At 40.5% G+C, this 22,448-nt stretch overlaps 1 protein-coding gene across 1 annotated transcript in view; it reads left to right on the forward strand.

The window, feature by feature from the left end:
- The first annotated feature begins 1,764 nt into the window (after nt 1-1,764).
- The window catches only part of LOC148570880 (uncharacterized), a 76,534-nt gene continuing 55,850 nt past the window's right edge, over nt 1,765-22,448 (forward strand). The window contains exon 1 of the mRNA XM_088507167.1: nt 1,765-1,869. Within this exon, the coding sequence (XP_088363293.1) occupies nt 1,765-1,869 (105 nt within the window). The remainder of the gene's footprint in view (nt 1,870-22,448) is intronic.

Genomic DNA, 22,448 nt, shown 5'->3' on the forward strand with positions numbered 1-22,448 from the left:
ACAATGGAAATGAAAAAATTGTGGCCATAGGTAAAGTGGGTAAGAACTTTTCTTCTTTTATAAATGATGTCTTGCTTGTTGATGGTTTGAAGCATAATATTCTAAGCATTATCCAACTTTGTGATCTGGGATATTTAGTTATTTTTAGAAAATTGGATTGCTTTGTTGTTTGTAAAAAATCTGGTGATGTTTTGTTTGAGGCAAAAAGATGCAACAAAGTGTATAAACTTACTCTGGAGGATTTAAAAGATAAAAAAGTAACATGTTTTACTTCTGTTGAATCTGAAAAATGGCTTTGGGATGAGAAATTGGGACATGCGCTATGTACCAAATTTCTAAGCTTGTTAAGAAAAATTTGATTAGAGGAATTCCAAATATTAAATTTGACAAAGATATTACTTGTGAAGCTTGTCAATTAGGCAAACAAGTAAAATCTTCTTTTAAACCCAAAGATAGAATTTCTACTAAAAGGCCATCAGAGATGTTGCATATTGATCTTTTCGGTCCCACTAGAACTCAAAGTTTGGGAGGTAAACACTATGGTTTGGTAGTGGTTGATGAGTTTTCAAGATATGGTTGGGTTCTTTTCTTGGCTCATAAAAATGATGCATTTCATACCTTTTCTTCACTTTGTAGAAAGATTCAAAACGAAATGGATTTAAAAATAGCCCACATTAGAAGTGATCATGGAAAAGAATTTGAAAATCAAAATTTTGAAAGCTTTTGTGATGATTTTGGAATAGCTTATAACTTTTCATACCCTAGAACACCTCAACAAAATGGGGTTGTTAAAAGAAGGAATAGAAGCCTTCAAGCAATGACAAGGGCAATACTTTGTGAAAATGATGTTCCAAAATTTTTCTTGGCCGAAGCTGTAAATACAGCTTGTTATATCCTAAATAGAACAATCATTAGAAAAGGCTTGAAGAAAACCCCATTTGAGCTTTGGAAAGGAATTCCCCCTCATGTTTTTGGATGCAAATGTTTTGTACTTAATAACAAAAAAAATCTTGGTAAATTTGATCCAAAATCTTATGAAGGAATGTTTTAGGGTACTCAACCACTAGCAAAGCATTTAGAGTTTACCTTAAAGAACATAGAACTATTGAAGAGTCCATATATGTATCTTTTTGTGATTCTAATTCTATTTCCAGTTCTATTTTAGATGATGATGCAGGTAGTGAAACTGATGTGAACCATCCAGCCAATCAAGATAATCCCAAATCTGTCCCAGCTGTTGAAACTATCAGTCGAGAAACTTCTCCTCAGATCGGAAGAGACATTTCCATTTTATCTCCTGACCAACCCAGAGAATCCAGAACAGAGAACTCATCCAAAACTTCTCAAGGCAAAGCCTCCTTTCAAAAGCCACGTGAACGGAAGTTCTTGAAGGATTATCCTCATGAATTCATCATTGGTGATCCTTCACAAGGCATAACCACTAGATCCTCAAGCAAAAAGCAAGTAGAACTAAGTAATATTGCCCTCTTGTCCTAATTGGAACCTCTCAACGTGAAGCAAGCTCTTGAAAACCCCTCATGGGTTAAAGCCATGGAAGAAAAACTATCACAATTTAAAAAGAATGAGGTTTAGACCCTTGTACTAGACTCAAATGGTAAAAAGGTAACCGGTACAAAATAGATATTCAAAATAAAAATTGGGTGAGGATGGTAGTGTAGTGTGTAACAAGGCTAGACTAGTGGCCCAAGGTTATGACCAAGAGGAGGCATTGACTTTGATGAGTCATTTACTCCGGTAGCAAGAATGGAAGCAATTCGGTTGCTTCTTGTCTATGATGCCCATAAGGGCTTTAAAATGTTCCAAATGGATGTTAAATGTGCCTTTCTAAATAGTTTTATTGATAGAGAGGTATTTGTAGCTCAACCCCCCAGTTTTGAAAACAAAGATTTTCCAAATCATGTTTTTAAACTTTCTAAGGCTCTTTATGGCCTTAGGCAAGCTCCAAGAGTTTGGTATGAAAGACTTAGTGCTTTTTTATTGGAAAATAAATTTCAAAGGGGTACTACAAATACTACTTTATTTATAAATGAATCTAACGATGACATCTTACTTGTTCAAGTTTATGTTGATGACATAGTATTTGATTCGACAAATGAATCCTTGTGTGAAGAGTTTGGAAAACTAATCACTAGTGAGTTTGAAATGAGATTGATGGAAGAATTAACTTTCTTTCTTGGTCTTCAAATCAAACAAACTCCCAGTGGTATTTTTGTTCACCAAGGAAAGTATGCCAAAGAGTTGATTAAGAAATTTGGTTTAGAAAATGCCAATCCAATGGGAACCCCCATGTATCAAAACATTAAACTTGACAAGGATGAAAATGGAAAAGATGTTGATGAAACAAAGTATAGAGGATGGTGCACGAAACTGACTCCGCACGTTTCGCACAGATAGACTGGCAAGTATACCGGGTCGTCCAAGTAATACCTCAAGTGAGTGAGGGTCGATCCCACGGAGATTGTTGGTTTGAGCAAGCAGTGGTTATCTTGCAGATCTTAGTTAGGCAGATAGAAAATATAGTTTGTCACAAAAAAACACATTAAACAGATAAATAAATAAAACGTTATTAGATAGGTGTGAAATCAGTGGTTTGAGACCGGTTGAGGCTTCGGAGATGCTTTGTCTTTCCGAATTAACTTTTCTAACTGTCTTCTTCAATAACTTTTTGATTCCTTCAATGGCAGTCGTAAATGATTAACTCATGTCCTCTCATCAAGTTAACCTCCTCTACTGCAGCAATCCACCATGTTGAAGTGACTCATGTCCTCTCATCAAGCCACCTCTAGGTTTCTCACTGTAGCAGAAGATAATGTTCTAAGCAATCCACTCCCCATCACGATCCTACTCAAGGTGCCATAGACAAGGAAGATCTTCTGGATCAGAAAAAGCTGCTTTTTTGACACTAGCCTTAACGCCACAGAGACCTCACTTACCCACGGTCAACGAGATTTCATGTCACGTATCCAAAGTTGCCCAGGTACTCCATTAGAATCCACAATGCAATCTCTAGCGTTGGTTCAACGCTATCGGAGTTAGGACTCGCACAAAATGTTGGTAGAACAAGGATGATTGTCACGGGTCACTCTCAATTCATAAGATGAAGAAGGAGGTTGCATAAGAGAATAGAATCAGATATATTGAATTAGAACAGTAATATTATTTTTTTATGAAACTCAGCAGAGCTCCTAACCTTAACCTTAGGAGGTTAGTGACTCATACTATACAGAAAATAGTAATGAAAAACGTGTAGAGTGTCCAAGAGCTCCTAACAAGGGTGAACTCTTGTTTATATATACTAATTGAATGACTAAGGATTACAGAAATATGATAGACTAGACTTAGGGGTGTAAAAATCTAATTTTCGGGCCCACTTGGTGAGTGTTTGGGCTGAGCTATGAGTGTCTCCACGAGCTAGTACCCCTTAAGGGTGTTGAACACTTCCTAGGGACTCCCTTTTGTCCAACGCCAGCTGCTCCCCTTTTGGGAGCTGGACACCAGGAATGGGGCTGGTGGCTGGCATTGAACGCCATTTTTGAAGCGAAGTATGAACTATTATATATTTCTGGAAAAGCCCTGGATGCTAGCTTTCCATAGCCGTTGAGAGCACGCCATTTGGACTTCTATAGCTCCATAAAAGCTCCTTCGAGTGCACGAAGGTCAGATCCTGACAGCATCTGCAGTGCTTTCTCGGTCTCTGAATCAGACTTTTCCTGAAATCACTATAAACACCCAAACTCAAAGTGGAATCTAAAAATTCAAATTTAGCACTAAAACCTATGAAAACATAATAAAAATTAAACAAAACATTATAAAAACTATATGAAAATGATGCCAAAAAGCGTATAAAATATCCGCTCATCAAAATACCAAACTTAAACTATTGCTTGTTCCCAAGCAACCAAAAACAAAGTAGGATAAAAAAAAGAAGAGATGGATACAATAAAGCTTCAATGAAGCTCAGAATCAATGAAGCTCAATTTCAATTAGATGAACGGGACTAGTAGCTTTTTGCTTCTGAATAGTTTTGGCATCTCACTATCCTTTGAAGCTCATAATGATTGGCATCCTTAGGAACTTAGAATCCAGATGATATTATTGATTCTCCTAGTTTAGTTCTTTTTTATTTTTGAACACAGCTTCTTTAGAGTCTTGGCCGTGACCCTAAGCACTTTGTTTTTCAGTAGTACCACTGGATACATAAATGCCACAGACACTTAACTGGGAAAACCCTTTTGGATTGTGATTCAGCTTTGCTAGAATCCCCAGCCAGTGGTGTCTAGAGTTCTTAAGCACACGCTTTTGCTTTGGATCACAACTTTAACTGCTCAGTCTAAAGCTTTTCACTTGACACCTTTACACCATAAGCATATTGGTGTGGGAAATCGTGATTCACACTTTTCACATCTCCGCACAACTAACCAGCAAGTACTCTGGGTCGTCCAAGTAATAAACCTTACGTGAGTAAGGGTCGATCCCACGGAGATTGTCGGCTTGAAGCAAGCTATGGTCATCCTTGTAAATCTCAGTCAGGCATATTTAAATGGTTAAGAGGTTTTGATAATTAAAATATAAATAAAACATAAAATAAAATAAAGTTACTTATGTAATTCATTGGTGGGAATTTCAGATAAGCGTATGGAGATGCTTTATTGCTTCTGAACCTCTGCTTTCCTATTGCCTTCTTCCAACCATGCGTGCTCCCTTCCATGGCAAGCTATAAGATCCTCTCAGTGAAAATGGTCCTCTACGGTTTCTGCACAGCTAATCAACTGTCGGATTTCTCGTCTCGGATGAAAAATACCAGGTACAGCTACCGCATGGCTAATCATCTGTCGGTTCCCGCTAGCGTCAGAATAGGATCCATTGATCCTTTTGAACACTATCATACACCTTTAAATAAATAAGTATGAACATGTAGAAACTCATGCAATGCAACGCAGTCCTATATATATGAATGCAACTATATGATTCTTGCCCACTTGATCAAAAGTAAATAAGCTCTTCAAAACAATTACAAATCAAATTCCACTAATTCTATCATTATACAGTAAGACAGATAAAAGTGCAAGAAGATAGCTCATGAAAGCAGAGAACATGAAAATTCAAGCATTGAACCCTCACTGATGATGTATGTACGCTCTAATCTCTCTAGTGTATAGGGTAATCACTCTATCCTTCTCTAATCATGCTCTCTAACTTTTGTTTTTCTCCTAACCAATCAACAACAGTTAATATACCAATGCAAACATCATGAGGTCTTTCCAAGGGTGTAATGGGGCCAAGGTAGGGGTAGGGATACATATATGGTTAAGTGAGCTTATAAATTGAATCTTTAATTAACCCAAGCTTTAACCCAACCTATATATATTTAGTGTAACCTTAGAATTCATACCTAGCTACCCAGAATTCCTTTTTACATTCCATACTCATGTATCAATTTTTTATTTTAATTTTATCATATGTGCATTGATCTTTGAATTCTTAATTTAGCATTAGGGTAATTTTGTCCCCTTATTTATTTATTGATATTTCTCTTCTTTTTTTTTATAGACATAAAAATAATCATAGCTTATCAATGCACATAGATTTTTAATTCTTATAGTTTCACATGAGTAGGTATCCAAATTCCCATTGTATTATCATGACACATTCCCTTAATAACTTTTGTTCCCACAATTTCCCATACTTAACTAGCACACACAATTCTATCTTAATCTAACCAAAGATTCAATTTGGGATATACAATTGTTTTTCCGCTTAAGGCTAGTAATGTGGTGAAATATAGAACAAACGGGATTTAAAGGCTCAAAGTGGTTAACAAAGGTAATTGAAAAGGGTAGGCTTAATTTGGATAAGTGAGTTTAAACAAATAATGGCCTCAATCATATGCAAGCATACAAATATAATAAATATTGGACATATAAGATGAAACAAAATATAGATTACAATCATAGAGAATTAAACACACAAGAATAAAATAATTATGGTTAAATAATGTAACCATTCATAAAGGCTCAAATCTTCACAAGTTGTGTGTTCTTTAGCTCAAAAATCATGTTCCAAATACAACTTCAAGCAGATTTATCATAAATTTTTTTTTTTAAAAAAATTAGTGAAATTTTGTTCCAAAGATAGAGTCTTAGAAGAAACTTATTGTCTTTTCAATCAAGTAGAGCATGCATGCAACTAACCTATTACTATGTAATTTATTCTATTCTATAAAAGAAAGAAAATCTAACTAAAATATCCTAATTTATTGGTGCTAGGGAAGAGAAATTACCTCCAGAAGTCAGGTACTAACCGACCTCCCCACACTTAAGGCTTTGCACCGTCCTCGGTGCCATCTGTCAGGAACAGGGGTGGGCTGGTAGTAGTATCTCCACAGTCGGGACCATCATGGCTCCCTGTGCTGGTAAAGGAAGTGGAGTCCGGGGTGTCTGAGTCCTTGAAGTGTCCCTTGAGTAGCTCCTTGAGGTGTTTGAATCGGTGCTCATTACGGCGCTCTCTCATCTTAGCTTTGTGTTCTTGCCGATCCAACTGTTCGATTATCTGCTGGAGCAGTTCATCTGTCGTAGGTGCTTGTGGTGTTGAAGAAGGGATATCTTCTACCGGTGCAGTAGGAAGGCTTGTAGTGGCTGCTGGAAGTCTGAGGTATTTCCCATTAGGGACATACTGATCATCCCGTGGAAGCATGGCTTTGGTGTCCCCAGCTTTATAGGAGACTCCGGCTGCTGAGACAAGATCTGAGACCAAGGCGGGAAAAGGTAAATTGCTCGCAATTTGTACGTGTCCCATGGCATTCCGGATATGTCTTGGTAGATTCAGAGGTTGGTCTGTAAGGATGCACCATAGTAGAACGGCCATGTCCGCAGTGAAGGAAGACTCGTGAGTTCTCAGAAAGACGTAATGGGAGATGATCTGTGCCCATACGCGAGCCTCCAAGGTAAGTGCTGAAGCCGAAATTCCCTTAGGGCGGGTACGATGGTATCTATAGATCCAACGGCTGCCAGGTAGTGCGATAACTCTGAGAACAGCTTCGCAGTTAAATTGGTACATCTGGCACTTGAGTGAGGCTTCCTGAAAGGCGTCCATTCCTTCTGGAATAGGGGGAAGACATAGAGCTTTTTGAATAGCCTCTTCTGTAATGGGGACTTGCTTCTGACGAACATAGATAGACTGCAGAGTTGGCAGGTGGAAGTTGGAGTAGAACTCGACTACCCAAGAAAGATTGACCTGCGTTGGCTGTCTCTGTAGGAAATCCCATTGTCTTCGGGCAATTTACGGCTCAACAAAGGTAGCAATATTGGGCGGGAGGAGAAGAAGGTATTCGTTGTTGTAATTTCTTTCTGCCAGGATGGGGAACATCTGCTCACAGTAGCGATTGGAAAATCGCACAGTGTCCCTTGCTGGAAAGGCTCTTTCTTTATCATCAGCCTTTATTATCCTCTTAATCTTCTTTGTTGAGGGCTTTACTGCAGTGGAGGAGGGTTCTGCCACTAGTGCTCTTTTAGTTCCTCTTCTTGCTGGTGGTTTGGGAGTAGCTTTCTCCTTTCCTTTCTTGGTGGCCATCCTGAAAAAGGGAAGAGAAAGTAAATTAAATTCAAAGAGATATATAGCAAGGAAGAGAATGGAAAAGGTGGTGATCGATGCACATTAGGTGGTAATTGACATTAACATATTCTCATGAGTACATGTGAAAAGTCATCAATGAAAAATAGCTAGTGCATATAATGCTAAGTGAATGCAAGGTGTTTATTGCCATGCCGGCAAAGGGCATGAGTAGCATAGATCAAGCATCACTTTGTAACAAACCATCACGTTTGTATTGACAATTAAATTAAATTAATACAATAGTAGAGGGAGTTTATGAAAAGCAGCATTGAATAGTAGAATAGAATAATGTAGAGAGGTGCATAATGCCATATGGGCTTTTTCACAAACACATAGCATGCATGGTGAATAAGGTATAGAAAGTATTAAAGTGAACATGCAAGCAATCCTTTAAAAAATTAATATATGATTGTCAAACAATTTGCAACAATCCACAAGCATATAATGAAGAATAATGACTTAAATAAAATTCTAACACCATGTAAAAAGGAAAGAAGAAGAAAGAAAATATGAATAATGAAAAGAAAAAGAAAAGAAAAGAAAATAACATATAAAATAAGAAGAATGATAGAAAAGGAAGGAGGGAAGAAGAAAATAAAACCTTGTTAATGGAGGTGAGAGAGAGAGAGTAAAAGGTGAGATAGAAGGAAGAACGGAGAGGGAAGAAATAAGGAGGGAAAAGAGAAAATAGGATTTGGGGAGAAAAAGATATGATATTTGGCAAAATTAGGAAAACTGTGCGCCGCAAGCGACGCGATCGCATGGGACACGCGGTCGCGCGACTTGCGCTTAAGGTGATTGACGTGGTTACGTCGGTCACGCGGTCGCGTGACCCGGTTTGTGCCAGTGGCGCGAGGGTTGCCTCGCACTCGCACAACTCTCTGTTCAAAATCATTAAATGCCAAATTTTAGGTGACGCGATCGCAGTGAGTGGGCAGTTTTTTGGGGTACAACGCGGCCGCGTGGGGCACGCGGTCGCGTGAGGGGGACTACGCGTCCAGCACCAGTCCAGCACCACTCTAGCACAACTTTCAGCTGTGCACCATTATTACGCCGAAATCCTGGTCACGCGGCCGCGTGGGGCGCGTGATCGCGTGGGACGCCATTATTCCCGTATGATGCGGTTGCATCAGCGACGCGATCACGTGGGACAATTTGTGCCATTGGCACGCCTCCAGCCACGCTCTCGCGTGACTCTCTGTTCATTTTTTATTTTTCACCCATCTCCTTGTGACGCGGATGCGTCACTGAGGCGGTCGCGTCCAGTGAGAATATATTTTTTTTTTAAATAAAAGTATGTAAATACAGATGCACAAAATATACTAATAAAGAGAAGAGTTATTGAGTAAGAAAACTAAAAATAGAGAAAAGAACGATCATACCATGGTGGGTTGTCTCCCATCTACACTTTGCTTTAACATCCGTAAGTTGGACGCTCCACTAGCTCAATCTTCTGCTATGTGGGGATCTTCCAAGAGGAAGATCTCGAGTTCCTTGTCTTTCTTCCGCTTTTCGCCATGGTACAGCTTTAAACGATATCCATTAACTTTGATAAGCTCAGAGCTCGAAGGATGGCTAAGGTGATAAACTCCGTACGGTTCGGCCTTCTCTACTCTGTATGGACCTTCCCATCTTGATCTCAACTTGCCTGGCATGAGCCTCAGTCGAGATTTGTAAAAGAGGACTGAGTCCCCAGGTTGGAACTCTTTCCTCTTGATGTGCTGATCATGTACAGCCTTCATCTTCTCCTTGTATAGTCTTGCATTCTCATAAGCTTCTAGGCGAAGGCTTTCCAGTTCCTGCAGTTGCAACTTCCTTTCAGCCCCGGCTTTATTAATCCCCATGTTGCATTCCTTTACTGCCCAAAAGGCTTTGTCCTCAATTTCAACAGGGAGATGACAAGCATTTCCATAAACTAAGCGAAAAAGACTCATCCCAATGGGTGTTTTGTATGCTGTTCTGTATGCCCAGAGTGCATCTTGTAGCCTGGTGCTCTTGTCTTTTCTATGAGGTTTGACTATCTTCTGCAAGATACGCTTTATTTCTCTGTTTGACACCTCGACTTGCACATTGGTCTGAGGATGGTATGCTGTTGCAACCTTATGAATTATCCCATGCCTCTTCATTAATCCTATTAGTCTCCTGTCACAAAAATGGGTGCCTTGATCGCTCACGATTGCTCGTGGTGATCCAAAGCGACAAATAATATGGTTTCTCACAAAGGAAACAACAGTGTTAGCATCATCATTGCGGGTAGGAATTGCTTCCACCCATTTAGAAACATAATCCACAGCTAACAATATATAAAAATAACCATTAGAATTTGGAAATGGACCCATGAAGTCAATGCCCCAAACATCAAAAATTTCATAGAAAAGCATATATTGTTGAGACATGTCATCCCTTCTGGATATATTACCAAATTTTTGGCTCGGGGACATGATTTACAAAACTCAGCAGCATCTCTAAAAAGAGTAGGCCACCAGAATCCACAGTCTAAGATCTTTCTAGCTGTTCGTTGAGGGCCAAAATGCCCTCCACTCTCAGATGAGTGACAAGCCTCTAAAATGAACTGAAATTCTGATTGAGACACACACCGTCTAATTACCTGGTCAGTGCCACATCTCCATAAATATGGGTCATCCCATATATAATATTTAGACTCGCTTTTCAGCTTGTCTCTTTGATGCTTAGAAAAGTTTGGAGGAAAGGTGCGGCTAACTAGATAATTAGCTACAGGCACATACCAAGGGACTATCTCAGATACTGCCTGCAGGTTATCAAATGGGAAATTATCAGCTATAAGAGTAGGGTCATCTGTAATGTGCTCAAGGCGACGAAGGTGGTCCGCCACTAAATTTTGGTTACCACTCCTATCTTTAATTTCTAAATCAAATTCTTGTAATAGCAGTATCCAACGTATAAGCCTTGGTTTGGACTCCTTTTTAGCTAACAGATACTTTAGAGTTGCGTGGTCTGAGTACACTACTACCTTCGTACCAAGTAGATAGGCTCGGAATTTATCCAAAGTGAAAATAATAGCAAGAAGCTCTTTCTCAGTAGTAATATAATTAGACTGAGCGGCATCTAAAGTCTTAGACGCATAAGCAATAACAAAAGGATCCTTACCTTCACGTTGAGCCAGTGCTGCTCCTACTGCATGATTGGAAGCATCACACATAATTTCAAATGGTTGGCTCCAGTCTGGTCCTCTTACAATTGGAGCTTGAGTTAGTGCGGTTTTCAGCTTATCAAACGCTTGTTTGCAATCCTCGCTGAACTCGAACTCAATATCATTCTGCAGTAATCTAGATAAGGGAAGTGCTACCTTACTAAAGTCCTTAATAAATCTCCTGTAAAAACCTGCATGGCCAAGGAACGAACGGACTTCCCTCACAGAGGAGGGGTAAGGTAAACTAGAAATAACATTCACCTTTGCTGGGTTTACAGAAATGCCATTATTAAATACCACATGTCCTAATACAATCCCTTGTTTTACCATAAAATGACATTTTTCAAAATTCAATACAAGGTTTGTATTAACACATCTATCTAATACTCTAGATAATCCATCTAAGCAAAGGCTAAAAGAATCTCCATAAACGCTAAAATCATCCATAAAAACCTCCATACAGTCCTCAATAAGATCAGAGAAAAGACTCATCATACACCTTTGGAAAGTAGCTGGTGCATTGCACAAGCTAAAGGGCATTCTCTTGTAAGCATAAGTCCCAAAAGGACATGTAAAAGTGGTCTTTTCCTGATCCTCAGGAGCTATATAAATCTGGAAATAACCTGTGTAACCATCTAAAAAGCAATAATGTGATTTACTTGACAAGCGATCCAGCATTTGATCAATGAATGAAAGTGGGTAGTGATCCTTACGGGTGGCTTGGTTGAGACGCCTGTAATCAATGCAGACTCTCCAAGCATTCTGAACTCTAGTTGCTATGAGCTCTCCATGCTCATTCTTCACTGTAGTGACTCCAGACTTCTTGGGCACCACTTGTACTGGGCTTAACCATTCACTATCTGAAATGGGATAGATGATACCTTCTTCCAACAGTCTGGTCACTTCCTTTTTGACAACTTCCAAGATAGTGGGATTCAATCTTCTTTGGGGTTGATGGACAGGTTTTGTTCCCTCTTCTAAAAATATTCTGTGCTCACATACTTGAGGGTTGATGCCTACTATGTCTGCCAAACTCCACCCAATTGCCTTCTTGTGCCTCCTCAGTACATCAAGTAACTGCTCTTCTTGTTGAGAAGTGAGTTCCCTTGCAATAATTACTAGAAACTTCTGCTCATCTTCAAGATAAGCCTATTTGAGATGTGGAGGAAGAGGTTTCAACTCTAACTTCTGATCATGGGCAGGCTCTGGATTGTCTGGAGCTTGTGAAAATGCCGAAGTGCCCTCATTGTCAGTCAAGAGGGTCCCCACACTTGGACCTTGTCCAGTGTGCCTCTCTTCTAATTCTTCCTTGTGAACTTCAGCTACAGTTTAATCTATGACAACACACTGGAAGATAGAATGATCTTCTAGAGGGTTGTTTATGACTCCATTCAGATTGAAGATTACTATTTGGCCATCTATTTCAAAAGAGTATGTTCCTGAAAAAGCATCAAATTTGAATTTTGATGTCTTCAGGAATGGTCTTCCAAGTAGGATTGATGATGGCTTATCTGAGTCATTATGGGGCATCTCCAAGATATAAAAATCAGTGGGAAATGTAAGCCCTTTAATGTTCACTAAAACATCTTCAGCAACTCCAACTATTGTAATAATGCTTTTATCTGCTAACACAAAACGAGCTACCAACTTTTTTAAGGGAGGGAGCCTCAAAATATCATATATAGACAAAGACATTATACTAACACATGCTCCTAAATCACACATGCAATCATAAATTACTACTCCACCAATAGTACAACTAACTATACAAGGACCTGGGTCACTACACTTTTCCGGTAATCCTCCCATTAAAGCAGATATGGAACTACCTAAAGGAATAGTTTCTAATTCATTAATTTTGTCTTTATGTATACATAAATCTTTTAGAAACTTTGCATATTTAGGTACCTGTTGAATAACATCAAAAAGAGGAACACTTACCTCAACCTTTTTGAATATTTCTACCATTTTGGGATCGGGTTCCAGCTGCTTCCTGGGCTTTCTTGCAAGTTGTGGGAATGGAATGGGAGTGGTGTTGTATGCAGTGTCTGCGCCTTTTGGTGCTTCCTCCTGTGGTTGGACTTCTTCTTTTTCAGTTATGTCCTGTATGTCCTCTTCCTCTTCAACATCTTTTATCTCTACTGCCTCTTCAGCTGAGGCGTGTTCTGGTGAGCTTGGCTCCTCCTGATTCCTCTCCTGCAGTATGGTTCCGGACCTCAGGGTGATGGCATTAATGCCTCCTTTTGGATTGGGTAATGGTTGAGAGGGAATTCCAGTGGAACTTGAAGGTTGGTTACTGGAATTTTGCATTGATCCAATCTGTGAGACAAGAGCTTGCAAAGTAGAGGTCAAACCATTCAGACTGGCATTAATGTTATTCATAATATTATTTTCCATGGTCTGTTGTCTCTGCTCAAAAGATTGTAGTAACTCTTCATTAGAAGATGAAGAAGGATGAGTAAATTGAGAGGTCTGCTGTTGGGTATTCTGTGGTCCTTGGGATTGCCTCAGGTGAGGTGCTCTGTAAGGTTGGTTCTACTGCCTGTTGTTGTTATTATTCCACCTCTGATTTCCCTGATTATCTCTGCCTCCTCTGTTATTGTTGTCCCTCCAATTCTGGTTAGAATTATCCTGCCATCCATGGTTATGATTTCCACCTTAATTGTACCCTTGGTTGGGGCGGTCATAGAAGTTATGAGTGGATGCCACCATGTTGTCTTCCTGCTAGAGCTGTGGGCATTCATCAGTATAATGGCTATAATCGGCACAAATTCTGCAGACTCTCTGTGGGACTAACTGTTGGCTTTGCTGTGCTAGAGAAGGTTGAGCTTGCTGAACTTGTTGTTGATTCAACTGCATCTGCTTCAGCAAGTTGGTCATTTCACAGATACTCTGAGCTAGAGCAGCAGTCTCTCTGCTAGAGGATACTTCTGCAACGGCTTTTGAACGGCCTTGTTTCTGCCTGTGGTTCCTAGTAGATTCAGCTAAGTCGCTGATCAATTGCCATGCCTTGTCAATGGTCTTGTACTTCTTCATAGACCCATTGCTAGCACTTTCCAATGTGGTCTTATCTTGGGGCCTCATACCCTGTGTGATATAGCTGAGTAACACTATCTTGTCAATCCTGTGGTGGGGGCATGCTTCCAGAAGATTATTGAAGCGCTCCCAGTATTCAAAGAGAGTCTCGTTGTCATTTTGAACAATCGTGGAAATGTCTTTCCTCAGTTTATCAGTAACTTCAGATGGAAAGAATTTTTCCAAAAATTATTTTCTGAGTGTATCCCAGTTGGATACATTCGCTAGGGGTTGAGTGTAGTACCACTCTCTTCCTTTTCCTCAAGAGAAAACGGGAAAGCTTTCAGCAAAATTGAAGTTTCATCTGCACCATCATGCCTGACAGCAGAACAGGCTGCTTGGAAATCTCTCAGGTGCTTAATAGGCTCTTGAGTAGGTAAGCCATGAAACTTGGGCATCAAATTGAGCAGTGCGGTCTTTATTTCAAAATCTGTAGCCACCGCTGGGTGATGCGCTTGAAAGATTGCATTGTAAAATCAGGGGCTCCTTCCTCCTAGATAGTAACTCTTCTGGCTACCGCAATGTAACCTGTACGTAAATCAACCGAATCAATAGAACGGGAGCTGGTTTTTCCTCAAATGGTGTTTCAAATCTGCCCTCAGAGAGGACTAACCGACGCCGAACTCGCCTTATTCGTGAAATAGTCCTTTCAATTTCAGGATCGAATATTGGAAAGCTTGGATCAAGAAGTGAACGCGTCATTTGACGAAAGAAACATGCAGCTCATAGTAGCAAAATAAAATAAAATGCAAATAAATAAATTCTAATTAATAACTTTAGCACTCTATTGCAACTCCCCGGCAACGGCGCTAAAAATTGGTGCGGGCAGAAATTGGCGAATTAAAAATTCTTAATTTATATACGTTGCAAGTATAGTTCTTAACTCGCCAGAAATCTGCCTATCAATTTAGAAAGATGTCACAGAAATTTAAAATTAAAATACTGGGAGTATGAATCCTAGGTCGTCTCCCAACGAGTTGCAGGAAAGGGTGCTATTTTATTAATCAGAATGTTTTCAAAAAGGTTTTGGTTGAATGGCAGAAAATTAAATTAGAGAATTTATATAGATTTAAATAAAATCCTTGACTGGGAGTTGATTACATGGAAGCCCTATTCTTGATGGAATACTCTCAAGATTAATTGACAATTGAGAGTTATTTCATTTAGTTATCCCTTACGAAGTAGGGGAAGGTCAAACAAGTTGGAATGCCATTCTATCCACAAATCCCAATCCACTCTTGGGAGGATTGGTGTCAGGAACTAGAGAGCAAACCTACAATAACCCAATTACAATCTTTCTCTTAAACCTTCCAACTCAAGGGTTCCTTTCAATCAACTCCCCATCAAGTTAGGGAACTACTCACTCATTGTAAATGTAAAATTCATAGCATATGAAAAAGAATTAAAGAAAGACATTGTAAATAAAAATCAAAATAGTTAATTAAAAATAAAAGTGATCCTTGTATTAAATAATCCTAAAAATATTCCAATGGTAAAATTAAATAAAGCAAAGAACATGGAAGAGTAAACCAAGTAAAGAAAACGAACTAGAATGACAAAGTCTTGATGAGGCAATAACTCTTCTCAATATCCCAATGCAAAAACAATGAAAATAACCAATCCTAAACTATGAATGTGTAGAGAGAAAACCTAGAGGAGGAGTGAAAACTAGATCTCAAAACTGAAAACTATGCGGAATGAATGTTCTATTTGGTTTTTGCATGTTCTCTGGCTCTAGTCTGCCTTTCTGGGCTGAAAACTGGGTCAAAATACGGCCTGCAATCGCCTCTAGCGATTCTGCAAATTATGCAGATCGTGCACATCACGCGATCGCGTCGCTCATGCGGACGCGTCATTCGCGTTTTGCTTTACCACGCGGGCGCGTCGTCCATGCGGCCGCGTCACTCGTGCTGTTCCATGCTGCGCGGTCGCGTCATCCATTCGACCGCGTCACTGCAATTTGCTCTCTTCCGCGCAGTCGCGTCATCCATGCAGCCGCGTCGCCTCTCGCTGGTTATCTCCTCAATTTCTTGTGTTCCTTCCATTTTTGTCGGCTTCCCTTCCCATCTCCAACTCATTCATGCCCTATAAAGCCTGAAACACTTAACACACAGATCACGGCATCGAATGGAATAAAGGAGAAATAAAATACATAATTAAACATTGGACATATAGGATGAAACAAAGTATAGATTACAATCATAGAGAAGTAAACACACAAGAATAAAATAATTATGGTTAAATAATGTGACCATGTATAAAGGCTCAAATCTCATAAGTTGTGTGTTCTTTAGCTCAAAAACCATGTTCCAAATACAACTTCAAGTAAATTTAACACAAAAGTTTTGATTAAGATTAGTGAAATTTTGTCCTAAAAATAGGGTCTTAGAAGAAACTTATTGTCTTTTCAATCAAGTAGAACATGCATGCAACTAATCTATTACTATGCAATCTATCCTATTCTACAAAAGAAAAACTAACTAAATACCCTATTTTATTGGTGTTAGGGAAGAGAATTTACCTCCGGAAGTCAGGTACTGACCGACCTCCCCACACTTAAGGTTTTGTACCGTCCTCGGTGCCATCTGTCAGGAACAAGGGTGGGCTGGTAGAAGTATCTCCACAGTCGGGACCGTCATGGCTCCCTGTGCTGGTAAAGGAAGTGGAGTCCGGGGTGTCTGAGTCTCTGTATTTTCCCTTAAGTAGCTCCTTGAGGTATGTGAATCGGCGCTTGTTATGGTGCACTCTTAGCTTTGCTTTGTGTTCCTGCCGATCGAACCTTTCAAGTATCTGATGGAGCAGTTGATTGGTTGTAGGTGCTTGTGGTGTTGAAAGGGGAATGTCTTCAGCCAGTTCAGTAGGCTGGCTTGTAGTGGCTACTGGAGGTCTGATATATTTCCCGTTAGGGACATACCTGATCATCCCGTGGAAGCATGGCTTTGGTGTTCCCAGCTCTGTAGGAGAGTCCGGCTGCTGAGACGAGATCTGAGACCAAGGCGGGAAAAGGTAAGTTGCCCGCGATTTGAACGTGTCCCATAGCATTCCGGATGTGTCTTGGTAGGTTCAGAGGTTGATCTGTAAGGATGCACCATAGTAGAACAGCCATGTCTGCAGTGAAGGAGGACTCGTGAGTGCTCGGAAAGACGTAATGGAACATAATCTGTGCCCATATGCGAGCCTCCAAGGTAAGTGCGGAAGCCAATATTCCCTTAGGACAGGAATGATGGTATCCGTAGATCCATCTGCTGCCAGGTAGGGCGATAACTCTGAGAACAGCATCCCAGTCAAATTGGTACATCTGGCGCTTGAGTGCGGCTTCTTGAAATGCGTCCAGTCCTTCTAGAGTAGGGGGAAGATCTAAAGCTCATTGAATGGCCTCTTCTGTAATGGGGACTTGCTTCTGTCGGACATAGACAGACTACAGGGTTGGCAAGTGGAAATTGGAGTAGAACTCTACTACCCAAGAAAGATTAACCTGCCGTGGTTGTCTCTGTAGGAAATTCCATTGTCTTCGTTCAATTTGCGGCTCAACAAATTCAGCAATACGGGTCCGGAGGATAAGAAGGTATTCATTGTTGTAACTCCTTTCTGTCAGGATGGGGAACATCTGCTCACAGAAGCGATTAGGAAATTGCGCAGTGTCCTTTGCTGGAAAAGCTTTCTCTTTTTCATCAACCTTTATAATCCTCTTAATTCTTTTTGTTGAGGGCTTTACTGCAGTTGATGATGGCTCTGCCACTAATGCTCTCTTTGTTCCTCTTCTTGCTGGTGGTTTGGGAGTAGCTTTCTCCTTGCCTTTCTTGGTGGCCATCCTAAAAGGGAGAAAAGAGAAAGTATGTCAAAATGTCATGGGATAGAGCAAGGAAGAGGGTGGGTAAGGTGGTAATCAATGCACATTAAAAGATGAATGAGGTTAACACATGGTCATGACTACATGTGAAAAATCATAAATGGAAATATAGCAGGTGCATATGATGACAATTAAATGCAAGGTGTTTATTGGCATGTAGGCAAAGGCATGAGTAGCATAGATCAAGCATTTAATGTCCCAGTGAGATTACCAAGCCTTTCAAACTAATAACCTGTTTGTAACAACAATTATATTAAATTAATAAAATATAAAAAGGGGTTTTGTGAAAAGCAAGCATTTAGAGTAGTAGAATAAAAGAAATCTAAAAATAGTGCACAATGCTATATGGGCATTTTCACAAACACATAGCATGCATGGTAAATAAGCTATTGAAAGTATGAAATTGGACAAGCAAGCAACCCTTTTAAAAAGTAATATATAATTGTCAAACAATTCCTGAATAATTCACAAGCAAAACATAGGAAGGAATAGTGACCCAAATAAATTTCCAACACCAATTAAAAGAAAAATAAAGAAAAGGAAAACATGGATAATGCAAGGAAAAAGAAAAGAAAAAGATAACATAAAAAGAAGAAGAATAGAAAAGTAAGGAGGGAAGAAGAAAAGAAAAACTTTGTTAATGGTGGTGAGAGAAAGAGAAAGTAGAGAGTGAGAAAGAAGGAAGAAGGAAGAAGGAAGAAATAAGGAGGGAAAAGAAAAAGTAGGATTTGGGGAAGAGAAAGATAAGATATTTTGGCAAATTAGGTTAAGCTATGCGGCGCAAGCGACGCGGACGCGTGGGGTACGCGTTCGCGCGAATAGCGCTTAGATGGGTCGACGCGGTCGCGTCGGTCACACGGACTCGTGCCTCGTTTTGTGCTACTGGCGCGAGGGCAGCCTTTCGCTCGCACAACTTTCTGTTCAAAACTCATTATTGCCAAATTCCAGGGTGACGCGGTCGCGTGGTTGACGCGATCGCGTGAGTGGCCAATATTGGGAGATGATGCAGACGCGTGGGGCACGCACACGCGTGGGGCACGCAGACGCGTGGGGCACGCGTTCGCGTGGTAGGACTGTGCGTCCAGCGCCAGTCTAGCACCACTCTAGCATAACTTTCTGCTATGCACCCTCTTTTACGTCGATTTCCAGGTCACGCATCCGCGTTGGTGACGCGGACGCGTGGAAGGCAATTCTCCCACATGACGTGGACGCGTCAGCAACGCGGTCGCGTGGGGCGATTTGTGCCAAAGGCACGCCTCCAGCCACACTCTCGCGTGACTTTCTGTTCGATTTCTTATTCTTTCTGAGCCACCTGCGACACGGACGCGTCGGTGACGCTGTCGCGTCGCGTGCTCTTGCTCTTTTCTTTTCTTTTTTTTTAATATAAAAATATGCAAATGCAGATGCAAGCTAAATGTGCTAATAAAGAGAAGAGTTATTGAAAGAAGAAAACTAAGAATAAAGAAAGAAACGATCATACCATGGTGGGTCGTCTCCCACCCAGCACTTTGCTTTAACGTCCTTAAGTTGGACGCTCCACTAGCTTAGTCTTCTGCTGTGGGTGGATCCTCCAAGAGGAAGATCTCTAGCTCCCTGGGTTTCGCCTTCTCCCTATGATATAGCTTCAGGCGATGTCCATTAACTTTGATGAATTCAGAGCTTGAAGGATGACTCAGGTGGAAAACTCCGTATGGATCAACCTTCTCCACTCTATATGGACCTTCCCATCTTGATCTTAACTTGCCTGGCATGAGTCTCAGTCTAGAGTTGTAAAGGAGGACAAAGTCCCCAGGTTGGAACTCTCTCCTCTTGATGTGCTTATCGTGCACAGCCTTCATCTTTTCCTTGTACAGTCTTGAGTTCTCATAAGCTTCTAGGCGTAGGCTCTCTAATTCTTGCAGTTGCAACTTTCTCTCAGTTCCAGCATTCTCAAATTCCATATTTCACTCCTTTACTTCCCAAAAGGCTTTGTGCTCTACCTCTACTGGGAGGTGACAGGCCTTTCCATAAACTAAGCGGAAGGGACTCATCCCAATGGGTGTCTTATATGTAGTTCTGTATGCCCAGAGTGCATCTTGTAGCCTAGTGCTCCAGGCTCTTCTATTATGTTTGACTATCTTCTGCAATATACTCTTTATCTCTCTGTTAGACACCTCAGCTTGCCCATTAGTCTGGGGATGGTAGGCTGTTGCCACTTTATGAACTATCCCATGCTTCTTCAGTAATCCTGTTAGTCTCCTGTTACAGAAATGGGTGCCTTGATCGCTCACGATTGCTCGTGGTGATCCAAAGCGACAAATAATGTGGTTTCTAACAAAGGAAACAACAGTGTTAGCATCATCAGTGCGGGTAGGAAATACTTCCACCCATTTAGAAACGTAATCTACAGCTAACAATATATGAAAATAACCATTAGAATTTGGAAATGGACCCATGAAGTCAAAGCCCCAAACATAAAAAATTTCACAAAAAAGCATAGTCTGTTGAGGCATCTCATCCCTCTTGGATATATTACCAAACCTTTGGCATGGGGAACAAGATTTACAAAAGTCAGCAGCGTCTTTGAAAAGGGCAGGCCACCAGAATCCACAGTCTAAAATTTTTCTAGCTGTTCTTTGAGGGCCAAAATGTCCTCCACTCTCAGATGAATGACAGGCCTCTAAAATGGACTTGAATTCTGATTGAGGCACACACCGTCTAATTACCTGGTCAACTCCACATTTCCATAAATATGGGTCATCCCATATATAATATTTGGACTCGCTTTTTAGCTTGTCTCTTTGATGCTTAGTAAAGTTTGGAGGAAAGGTGCGGCTAACTAGATAATTAGCTACAGGTGCATACCAAGGGATTACTTCAGATACTGCTTGTAAGTCATCAAACAGGAAGTTATCATTTATAGAAGTGGCGGTATCCTTAACGTGCTCAAGGTGACTCAAGTGGTCTGCCACTAGATTCTGGTTACCACTTCTATCCTTAATTTCTAAATCAAATTCTTGTAGTAGTAGTATCCAACGTATAAGCCTTGGTTTGGACTCTTTTTTAGCTAATAAATACTTTAGAGCTGCATGGTTTGAGTACACTACTACTTTAGTACCAAGTAAATAGGCTCGAAACTTATCCAGAGCAAAAACAATAGCAAGAAGTTCTTTCTCAGTAGTAGTGTAATTAGACTGAGTTGTGTCTAAAGTCTTAGACGCGTAAGCAATTACAAACGGATCCTTACCTTCACGCTGAGCCAGCGCTGCTCCTACTGTATGGTTGGAAGCATCGCACATGATTTCAAATGGCTGGCTCCAGTCAGGTCCTCTCACAATTGGAGCCTGAGTCAGGGCAGTCTTCAGCTTATCAAACGCTTGTTTGCAATCCTCACTGAACTCGAACTCAATATCTTTCTATAGTAATCTGAATAAGGGAAGTGCTACCTTACTAAAGTCCTTAATGAATCTCTGGTAAAAACCTGCATGGCCAAGGAACGAACGAACTTCCCTCACAGAGGAGGGGTAAGGCAAACTAGAAATAACATCCACTTTTGCTGGATCTACAGTAATGCCAGTATTAGAGATAGCTTGTCCTAGTACGATCCCTTGTTTAACCATAAAGTGACATTTTTCAAAATTCAATACAAGGTTTGTACGGACACATCTATCTAATACTCTTGATAAACTATCCAAGCAAAGGCTAAATGAATCACCATAAATGCTAAAATCATCCATAAAAACCTCCATACAGTCCTCAATAAGGTCAGAGAAAAGACTCATCATGCACCTTTGGAAAGTAGCTAGTGCATTGCACAAGCCAAAGGGCATTCTCTTATAAGCATAAGTGCCAAAAGGACAGGTGAAAGTAGTCTTTTCCTGATCTTCAGGAGCTATATGGATTTGAAAATAGCCTGTGTACCCATCTAAAAAGCAATAATGAGATTTACCTGACAGACGATCAAGCATCTGATCAATGAATGGCAAGGGGTAATGATCCTTGCGAGTGGCTTGGTTAAGACACCTATAGCCAATGCAAACTTTCCATGAATTCTGCACTCTAGTTGTCAGAAGCTCTCCATGCTCATTTCTTACTGTTGTGATTCCAGACTTCTTGGGCACCACTTGTACTGGACTGACCCATTCGCTATCTGAGATGGGGTAAATAATATCTGCTTCAAGTAGCCTGGTCACTTCTTTCCTGACAACTTCTAAGATTGTGAGATTCAGTCTTCTCTGAGGTTGATAGACAGGCTTTTCTCCCTCTTCTAGGAATATTCTGTGCTCACAAACTTGAGGGCTGATGCCTACTATATCCGCTAGGCTCCATCCAATTGCTTTCTTGTGTTTCCTCAGCACATTGAGTAGCTGTTCTTCTTGTTGGGGAGTGAGTTTCCTTGCAATGATTACTGGAAATCTCTGCTTGTCCTCAAGGTAAGCATATTTGAGGTGTGGAGGGAGGGGCTTTAATTCCAATTTCTGCTCATGGTCAGGCTCTAGATTATCTGGGGTAGGTGATAATGGCAAAGTGCCCTCATTGTCCTCCAAGAGTGTCCCCACACTTGGACCTTGTCCTGTGTACTTCTCTTCAAATTCCTCCAAGTGAACTTCAGCCACGGTTTCATCTATGATGTCACACTAGGAGATAGAAAGCTCATCCGGAGGGTGCTTCATAGCTCCATTTAAACTGAATTTCACTATTCTGCCATCTATTTCAAAAGAATAAGTTCTAGAAAATGCG

This window comes from Arachis ipaensis, chromosome B3 (assembly GCF_059453495.1).
Source record: "Arachis ipaensis isolate K30076 ecotype BB chromosome B3, ASM5945349v1, whole genome shotgun sequence".
In the NCBI taxonomy this organism is placed as follows: Eukaryota; Viridiplantae; Streptophyta; class Magnoliopsida; order Fabales; family Fabaceae; genus Arachis; species Arachis ipaensis.